The sequence below is a fragment of the Sorex fumeus genome, unplaced genomic scaffold (genome assembly GCF_029834395.1).
Source record: "Sorex fumeus unplaced genomic scaffold, SorFum_2.1 ptg000018l, whole genome shotgun sequence".
Lineage (NCBI taxonomy): Eukaryota > Metazoa > Chordata > Mammalia > Eulipotyphla > Soricidae > Sorex > Sorex fumeus.
The window spans coordinates 34,489,552-34,500,374 of NW_026606075.1; the positions used below are offsets into that span (position 1 = coordinate 34,489,552).

Below are 10,823 nucleotides of genomic sequence, written 5' to 3' on the forward strand. Positions count from 1 at the left end.
CAGATTTATAGCACTAAGTTATTGAGCACAGGAACAGATGACAAAAAATAGTTTTAAAAAATAAAGGGGGGCCATGGCCAAGAAAATCTGTTCATGATCCTTACTTGCATCAAGAATTTTAAGTATATATTTTGAAAACACAGAAGGGAGACATCCATGACATTGGCAACTATCGCCCGATCTGCCTATTGTCTGTCATCTACAAGTTGTTCACTCGAGTCATCCTGAATAGGATTGGCAGACCATTAGATGAAGGACAACCATGCGAGCAAGCAGGGTTCCGCAAAGGATTCAGCACCATCGACCATATCCACATGATAACCAAGCTCATTGAGGTTTCTCGGGAGTTCAAGATGCTGCTCTGTTTAACGCTCATTGATTTAAAGAAGGCCTTTGATTCTGTGGAGACGGAAGCGGTCATTGAAGCCCTAGCCAATCAGGGCATTCAAGCCCAATACATCAGGATCCTCCGTGAGCTGTATTGCGGATTCACTACCAGGATCTCACCATTCTACAAAGAAGTGATCGTTGATGTCAAGAGAGGGGTGCGGCAGGGTGATACCATTTCACCGAAACTCTTCAGTGCCACCCTCGAGAACATCATGCGACGACTGGAATGGGAAGGAATGGGAGTGAAGATAGATGGTCGGCAATTACACCACCTCCGCTTTGCTGATGACATTGTTTTAATAACACCAAACGTCAGCCAAGCGGCACAAATGCTGGCCGACTTTGACCATGAGTGTGGAAAGGTAGGACTACAGCTGAATCTTACGAAGACAATGTTTATGAGAAACAGCCTTGTTCCTGACGCCCCATTCGCTCTCAATGGAACGACCATCTCCGAATGCAACAGCTATGTCTACCTAGGTCGAGAGGTCAACATGACAAATGACCTGGCACCCGAGCTGCGCAGGAGGAAGAGAGCGGCTTGGAATGCCTTCAAGAGGTAAAGGTAAAGGTAAAGGCCCTCCCGTTGATCGTCGATTTGCTCGAGCGGGCCCAGTAACGTCTCCATTGGAGACTTTGTTGTTACTGTGTCTGGCATATTGAATACTCTCGGTAGCTTGCCGGGCTCTCCGAGAGGGGCAGAGGAATCGAACTCGGGTCGGCCATGTTGGCCGCTTGTAAGGCGAACGCCCTACCCGCTGTGCTATCGCTCCAGCATTCAAGAGCATTGAAGAAATAACTAAAAGGACAAAGAACCTCCAGCTACGAGCACATCTCTTTGATTCCACTATTCTTCCTGCATTAACATATGCCTCAGAGACCTGGGCCCTACGCAAACAAGATGAGAATGCTATTCAGGTCTCCCAAAGAAGAATAGAAAGAGCTATGCTTGGAATATCATGTTTCACTCAAATGAGAGAACGAATCCGGAGTTCTGACATCCGTCGACGATCAAGGATCAGGGACGCTGTCTCATTTGCCAAGGTGTCGAAAATCTGATGGGCTGGTCACGTAATGAGATTTAAAGACGACCGTTGGACTAGAGCTGTTACTGATTGGATTCCACGGGATGTCAAAAGACCGCGTGGCCGCCCACCTACCAGATGGTCAGACTTCTTCGTCAAGATCATGAACGATCGGTTTGAGGCCCTTCATGTTCCCGGAGCGAACAGATGCCATTGGGCTACACTAGCACGCGACAGGGACAAATGGAGACGTTACTGGCGCCCGCTCGAGCAAATCGACGACTAACGGGAAGTTAAGTGATTAAGTGATTTTGAAAACACGGACATACACTTAAAACACATTTAATTCTCCTTTACATATATTAATAAGAGAAGGGATTTCTTTGGTCCCGGCCATCATTTCCCAAAGTGGGAAATAACTCCCCAGTGGGGTGCTGGAACAATCCAGGAAGGGAGAGGAGACTCCACTTCGGGGGAACTGGGGTGTGCTCATCTTTGGTGAAAGATTGATTTTCAGGTGGTTCTGAGTGTGTTTTGTTTTGTTTTGTTTTTCTGAGAAAGGGGCACTAGGAAAAATAAGTTTGGAAATCTCTGGTTTACATCTAGATTTCAACAAATCATAACCATCTTTCTATACTTTTTTTCTTTTGATAAGATATTGTGAGGTAGTATAAATTCATTTTAGTATATCGAAAGTGAGATTCAAGGGACAAAGATAGAGTGGGAAGGGCTCTTCCCTTGCATGTGACCATCCCTTTTCAAAAGCTGGCACTCCTCAGCAGTGATCCCTGAGCACAGAGCCAGGAGTAATTCCTGAGCACAACCATGTGTGGCATCAAGAAAAAAAAGATCACATTTCACTAAAAATGTCAACATTTTCTAACTAGGTTACTAGGTTACTGACTTACTAAATCTCAGTTTTTCTCATTTACAAAATGAGAGTTAACATATATTCCCTATATTTAAGGAGAGATCATTTGTAACATATAACATTTGATAGTATATGATACATATAAAGGGATTTAGAAATATATTATATATTGAATTATTTCTTAGTCTCTCTAAATTTAATCCTGTATTTCCTTAGAGTATCTGCTTTATCTCAATGAAAGGAATATGTTGATAAGGCTAACAAATGATCAAATCAGGAAATGAAGGATATTTCAGGGCTTTGTGTTATTTTTTCTAATTTCTTTCTTTTATGTTTGTTCCTTGTTAAAACAGTTTTGGTATGAATCATGATGGAATTGGGAATTCTTGTGGGACGAAAGGTCATGAAGCAGCAAAACTTATGGCAGCTCACATTACTGCAAACACCAATCCTTTTTCCTGGTCTGCCTGCAGCCGAGACTATATCACCAGTTTTCTAGAGTAAGTAATCTCTGGAGAATAATGATGAATTGCTTCAGAAGTAAGCTACTGGTATAAGTCTACATGTGATGTTTCATACTTTGCATAATGAGCAATCTTTACAGGATTCAATGATGTTTAAGGTCATTTCCAAAATACTTCCATGAAATAGTATGGCAATTCGCCCAAACTTTAACAGAGTTGACTGAAAGCATTTGAGAAACTGCAACTAGGACATATGTAGGGTTGCTGATAATAAAGTCTTAGAAATGTTCAATAAGTGAGTAGTAGTATCAGGAAGAGTTTGAATCTATATAATTTAGTAGACTATTGGCCAAACAATAATTTGTTGTAATTTCATTTTGTTAGTGAAAAAAATTGACATTTACAGGAATGCCAAAATATCTAATAGTAACAAACAAACAATAACAACAGCGAAAATAAACAACCAGGAAACAAAACTTTATCTTTGAAAATGTATTAAGGAATATCTTTACTATGGTGTGAGAGCTTCTTTGCTGGTTCTTAAGGTCTGTTTGAAGAGTCTGGTTTTAAATGTGAAGAAGAAAGATGAGCTCAGGAGTAGTTCATTAGGAAAACAGATGATCTTCTGAACTCACCTTCATAGGACTTCAAGATTAACTTTGAAATGAAATTTGGCTCTCACTTGCTGTGTAAACTTGGACATATTTTTTTAAATTTTATAAACTTCAGTGACATCAATTATTAAATGAGTTTAGGTTATAATACTTCTATAATCAGGTTGTTATGCATATAATTATATGGAATGCTACCATGGGTATAAGACACTAGACTCATTGTGTGGTAGATATTATTTTTCAAAATAATATTGTGGTTTTAAGCTTTATTACTTTAATATTATTTTCAAATGTTTTATGCCTTCTTTTCCTAAGAGAAGAGAAAAAACATTTTGTGAAAAATATGGAGACACGAAGCACTTGTCTTGTTCAGTGAATATGATTATAGTGCAAATTTTTTAAAATTAAGCTTTATGTAGGGTAACATTTTTATTTAAAATTGCTTGACGCTTTCTAATAATCAGATTATGAAGCTTCTCATTACATTTAAGAGGTTTTTTAATTTGTTCTGGGGGTCACACTCGGCATTGCTCAGGATTTCTTCCTGGAGCTGCACTCAGGTATCACTTCGGGCAGAGGCTGGGTACCAGGCTTCACTTGGGTGTCAGGGATCATTCCTGGTGGGGCAGGATATGAGGAGGGCACCAGGGATCAAAGTTAGTCCAGTTGGGGACAAGGAAAGCACCCATCCTGCTATACTAATCTCCCTAGCCACAGATTGTATGTTTTTTAAAAGTCCCAAACAAAAGATTCAAATCTCCCATATACAATGCTTTGCTCAACCAGAAATCAAATGATAAATGTTTAAAAGGGTTTCTCTTGCATTAACATATTGATCCAAGTGAAGGAATTGGAAATTTATTTCAGTTCTTCTGAAGAATCCTATTGTAACCTAAAAAATTTTAATTATGGTAATTGGTAATTATAACACTGTACTTGTTTAGTGCCCAAACTTGGTGAAAAACTATAAAAACAGAATAGAGAGAATTTGTGGTAGTTTTAAACTTTTGGTGGTTTTTTAACAAAAAAAAACACCAGCCATATCATTTTCCAAGATGTTTTTAATGAGATCATATTACCTAAATTTTAAACATTGTTGAAGATCTGCTCTCCCCAGAAATCAAGCCAGATCTGGAATTTCTCCCTTGACTTGGCTCTTTATTTTATAATGGAATCTGGATGTCTGTCACCAGAAAGACAAACTATATAACATACTTAGTATTCATGTGTGTTTTTGAAGAATTTCCTCCTTTTTTCAAGTACCTTTTATTTTTTTGTCCTCTATCCCTTTTCAGTTGCACAACCCCATTTATTAGACTGTCTCTGTATCCCAAATACAAGAACCAGGTTTGATCTCTTGCCAAACTCTGCCTAGTTGAAACCATGTTTAGGCTGTGTAACACCAAGTTTAGACTGTTAAAACACTAAAAGGGAATCCCTAAGTCGCCGATAAAATACAGTTAAATTCACACTGGCTTGATGGAAGATGTAAAATTATTACTAGTTGCAATGAGGTATTCTATTGAATTGATGAAAATAATCAAAACACTAAGAGCATTATTTAAATCTTATTTCATCTTTGCTGTTTTTATGTATAAACATAGTTAGTGTTTATCAGGTTCTAATGGCTTATTTATTTTCTATATTATAAAAATATTTCTGTTTTCACCCTTATAGGAATGCTCAAAAAGTTAAAGCCGTTAGTAGGGTAGATACAAAAGAAAGATTTGGAAATAGTTGCTCATATACCCACTTTAACATTAACTGAACAATTCAGTAATTGACCAAGGAATAAAGATTTTTTAAAAAACACAAGGCTCTTTAAAAGGCCCATTTACTCACACCTCAAGGACATAATAGTAATCTTGAATTTCTCTGTTCCCTTTTATTAATGTAGTAACTTAATTGCTTTAACTGCTGTGCGTAACATTTTAAAAAAATCCAGTGATATTTTTTATCAGGGATTACTTTTAAATTTGTTTTATAGTTGGCTCAGAAATACTCGTAACATCCTATTTTTACTTTCTTTTCTCAAGAAAAAGGAATCTTGAAAAGTGACTTGTTTAGAAACTGCAGCTCAGTCCATAAAATGCATACCTTTCTCTCCTTAGTGACTGTAGGCCAAAGATGATGGTGGATTTTAACAATGAGTTTTCTATGATTTATATAGATTCACTATTTACTATGTTCAACTGAAAACAATTTCATGGCTTTAAAATGCCAGTAGAGTTAAAAAAGAAAGAAAGAAAAAGAAGTCTTTCATGTCATTCTGAAACACTAGATACTATTGATCAATCAGGAGATGGTGTTTACCAACTCCCAATATTTTTTTTCAGATTTCTTAAACTCGGTGATTCAATAAGTGGTTCATGAATCGCCCAGAAGCCGTCCTGATTAAATAATACAGAACCCATTTCCGTTAAAATGGACGTGTTATGCCAGCTTCTGATGTTTTCGACGACGGCTTTGCAGGTAGTGTCCTTCCTATCTGCCTGCGGGACTTATTTATTCACTTATTTATAAAATAGGGAAAGACAAACCTGGTCTGATGGCTCACACTCATTGATGACGCTGGGCTAATTTACCAGGCAGTGGAAGGCAGCCAGAAATCATGTAGGCTCAGTTTTTATACATTTTCCACCACTTACAGTGGTAGAAGAATAATCTAATTGAGCCTTCAAAAATTCTGGGGTCTCTATGAATCAATCTTGCTCTATTCAACCTAAAATAGAATTGAAATTCTGTTAAATCCTCTGGCCTGTCAGAGATCCAGAACAAAATTCTCAACAGTTCCGAATTAAACATGGACTAGTTATTTTCCGTACTCCAGAGAGGATGGAAACTGAAGAAGAGGCAATTCACGGCGGAAGGTGAACTGCAAGTAGAAAGAAAGTCAGGGTGGAGTTGGAGGAGAAGCCGTCCGAACTGAGCACGATGGGTCAAGCATATTTTTCTCTTAGAAATTTCCTTGAAGATCAATGTCAATAATCCATTTGATGGAGAATAGCTTTATCAAAGGGACCTCTTCTTTACATAGAATCCAAGAAACAGCTTGGCAAAACAGGCGTCTCCTCTCTCCATTTATCTAGTAATTTGGGGCACCTGGACCCATAAATGTCGTTGACAACTTATGGTAACCTGTGAAGAAAAAAGTTGCCAAAGTGAACCATTGTCAGTACAATGTGTATATTCACCACAAGTTTGGCTATATTCAAGCACCCCAGTCATATAAGAAGCTAGAGAGAAAGGTCTTACTTTAGAGTAATTTGGGAAAGTAATGTATTGTTAGCTTTGTCAAGATTGATAGAGCAATTATGAGAACACAGTAGACAAGACAATTGACTTGCCACAGATTATACAAAGGAATTTATTTTCCTTAATTTATGCATATTTGCACAAATTTGTGGACAAAAAATGGATGACATTAAATTTTAACTTTTTGCTGTTGCTGTTAAGAGACTGTTAATGCTTGCATTTTACATAAATAAACACAAAGATTATTTTAGATATATGAAAAGATTTAAAATAAAATTTTGTTTTCTCTTGGGGCCACACCCTACAGTGCTCAGGGTTTACTCCTGACTCAGTGCTCAGGGTGCTGGTGATGGAACCCAGGCCAGCCAGCTGCATTCAAGACAAGCACCATATCAGCTGTAATATTATTGCTTTGAACTGATATGTGAGAAATTTTTAAACGTTTAAGTTTTAGATTATTTTAGATGTATAAAAAGATATATAGAAAGAATAATTATCTTAGATTGTCCTACTGTGTTGTAGAGTGCAGTTGTATACTTATAGTATAATGAAAATGAAAAATAAGTCTAAAATTGCAATCAGGAGTATATTCTCATGTGCCTGGAGACAAAGCCAAGGGCGCATATTTTCCATAGGGTCTGTGAATTATAGTTGAAGATTCAACGCTGGCTCATGTTTCTATTTTTAAGGCTGATTCCAAACTATGTAAATAGGATTTCTCTAAATTAGCAGTGGCGTACATAAAATATGGCTTTGCTCTCCTGCTGCTGCAAAGGTACCTAGAAGAGCAAATATACTTTGTTTGATTACTAAGAACTTCAGAATCGAAACTTGTTTTCTTTTTTTTGCTCCATCTTGCAAGTTTGAACATAGAGCCTATAAATTTAGTAATTTTTATAGTGCTTTATATATACATATATATCGATTACTATAGGTTATTAATAGAGAAATACTTGCTTGTGGTGAAATGATTATAGTTCTACCTTGTTTGTTTGTTTGTTTGCTTTTGGGCCACACCCAGTGGTACTCAAGGCTTACTCTTGGCTGGGTTCTGTACGGATGGATGACTTCTGGCAGGGCTCTGGAGACCATCTTGGTGTCAGAGATTAGACTCAGGTTGGTCAGGAGCAAGAAAGTGCATTATCTGCTGCATTACTCTTCAGTATCTAGTTCTCGTTTTTAACAGTTTTGCTGTGCAGTTTTGCTCTGATTAAATCTATATGTGCTTAACAATAGTCAGCTATCTAAAGCACCCCTTAGATGGAATCTATCAACAGTGTTTTTCATTTCATTTATTGATGAGTCATATTTATGTTTTCTGAGTGGAAAAATGCAGTTATGACACCAATGAACCAATCCATCTAAGTTTAAAATTGTATTCGATGAGATAATTCAAGAGGATTTATATATATCACTGTTGTAATTTTGATATATTCACAACAATAACACTGTGGTTCAATATTATAAGAATTGTATCATTATATTTATTAGCTTAAAATTTAGATTAGATAAAAATGGTCATTTTTATCTAAAAATGACTGGAGCGATACAACAGCGGTAGGGCATTTGCCTTGCACACAGTCAACATGGCCGACCTGAGTTCGATTCCTCTCTCTCGGAGAGCCCGGCAAGCTACCGAGAGTATCTCGCCCGCACGGCAGAGCCTGGCAAGCTCCCCGTGACGTATTCGATATGCCAGACACAGTAACAACAAAGTCTCCAATGGAGACGTTACTGGGCCCACTCGAGCAAAAAATGGTCATGTAAGGCAATTACAAATCTCGTGTTTAAGAAAAAAAATGATTTGTTCTAAAAAAACTATACAAAATAAAAGAATGAATAAACAATAGAAGAATGAATAAATAATCATGGCATGGTCTTTAGGGAAATATTAAATTAGAACATTAAAGAAAAGGCTATGCTTATACTTATCAACATGATTGTATCTCACACTTATATACCGAGGGAAAGAATTAATTTATAAAAGAATCACTCCCTTATATGGAGTAGACAACAAGGAAGGTAAATAATTGGAAGGTGAAATTAAGAAAATTATTATAATAATTAGAGTATAAAATAATGAAACTATTAGAGTATAAAGTAGTTCTTGAAGGGGGGGAAGGGCATAATAGGGGGAAAGCACTTGGGAATTTTCTAAGGAAAAAATGAGGGAGCATACTTTTAGAGTTTAATATGCATTTTTCAGATCCATTTCTTTACCTTCTACACCTATATTTATAATATTTCATAATGTATCCTGTGACTCAGAGGCAAAGAAATATCCAGGATTATACTTTTGAAAGACTCTTCCCTTAATAATTTTTTCTATATATTTAACTTAATCTATAATAGAAAAAGACAGATTTTAAAAATCATGCATTTTATTGGTCACACAGTTCTCAGAATTAAAATTTGAAAACTACTCCACACTTCAAAATACTTTAATTGGGATTTATCTTTATGTACCAGATAGCATTTATGAGAGGAAAATGTATATTCATTTTCTTTCCAAAATGTAGAAGCAACTTAAATCAATCTTGCAATTAACCCCATGAACCAATTAATGATGAAGACACTTGACTTGCAAGTATTGATCATTTGTCTAAATATAACAAAATCCATTACAAAAGGCCTTTACTGAGGCCATACTAATAAATACATCATTATTTTCTGAAGAACTAGGTAATGTTTTTGCATATCTACTTTTTTTTTGCTGATGCTCTTTTCATCTTCTGTAAAAATATGCTAAGAAAGAAAACCAATACATATCTAGATTTTTAATTAGACCACATGAATAAAAAGCAATAGATGCTTCCAAGGAGCTGAAACAAAGTCTAATTTTGGAATAAACTCTCAGGAGAACTTCGTTACAGGTGACCAAGTCAATAGAATTCTTTGTTGTCTGGATGCCTTTGTAGTGGCCATCTGATTTGGTGCTTTTTAAGTACATGAACTCTGGCAACAAGAACTTTAAATGAAGTAATTATTCTTGCTTCCACCTGGGTTAAGAAAATTTTCAGTTTGCCATTAGGAAGGCATTTTTTCCTTCAGGGAAAAAATATCTAATCTTAAACTCTTTTTAGGGGTCCACATAATGTTTCCTCTAAGTTTAGATTAATTTTCTGTGTTCTTACACATAATTATGTAAAATAATTTTTAGTAGATTTTGAGTTGTGGTCACTTAGATGAATATGTTCATACTTTGTTTTATAATGTTATTGGCAAACATTTTAATCTATAGGGTCCTGTACATAATTACTTCAGTATACAGTTTTAATTTTTCCAACAATTTATAGTAGTACCTTGACAAAATATTTTTTGTTTCATATTAAACTCAATTCATAAAGATTTTTATGAATTTTTATCAGAGATGAAATAGATATGCTAGAATAAAAATGAAAGAATGAAACTAATGAATTGATCATCTCTCTTCTCCCATGATAATTTTAAAGCTTGCTCACTTTATCATTAGCGTTAATGAAAAATTTTGGTTTTACTAGTAAAATTTCATTTGTGCCAAATGTGTATACCCTTATAGATTAAGTGTGTTTTGCATTCACAAAATAAAAATAACTCGTTATTTTAAAAATTCATCCAAAAAATAATGCTCTTATTAAGGGACCATCAGTTTCTAAAACATGTAATAAATATAAAGTTGAAAATATTTTGTAATAAAGATGAGATCGCTGGTTGAAAAACAATTATCCGTTATCAGTTAAATACCTTGAGCAGTGCCAAATGAAATGATTGTCATTTATTTGTAAAGTTCATCTGTAGTGCTATCACATTTTGATTTATCATCTAAGTATTTTTATTGATTAAAAATTAATCAAGAGCAGGGGCTTGAGTGATAGCACAGCAGGTAGGGCATTTGCTTTGGACTCAGCCGACCCGGGTTTGATTCCCAGCATCCCATATGGTCCCCTGAACACTGCCAGGAGTAATTCCTGAGTGCAAAGCCAGGAGTAACCCCTGAATCTCCAGGTGTGACCCAAAAAGCAAAAATAAAAAAATTAATCAAGAGGAACATAAAGGAAAGGAAAAGAGTATTTAGAAAAAATATTCTATTTATTCCTTGGATCTTTGAATATATTATCATATAAATAGTTTGCTTCAATTCTTAAAGGATGTTCAAATATATGGAGTTTTGTTTGTTTGTTTGTTTTGCCGTGGATTGAACCCAGGGCCTCACACATATGCAGCA

General features: G+C 35.8%; 1 protein-coding gene across 1 annotated transcript in view; it reads left to right on the forward strand.

The window, feature by feature from the left end:
• Positions 1-10,823, forward strand: part of ADAMTS6 (ADAM metallopeptidase with thrombospondin type 1 motif 6) — a 312,693-nt gene that overhangs the window by 156,226 nt on the left and 145,644 nt on the right. The window contains exon 10 of the mRNA XM_056112563.1: positions 2,640-2,786. Coding sequence (XP_055968538.1) covers positions 2,640-2,786 — 147 coding nt within the window. The remainder of the gene's footprint in view (positions 1-2,639; positions 2,787-10,823) is intronic.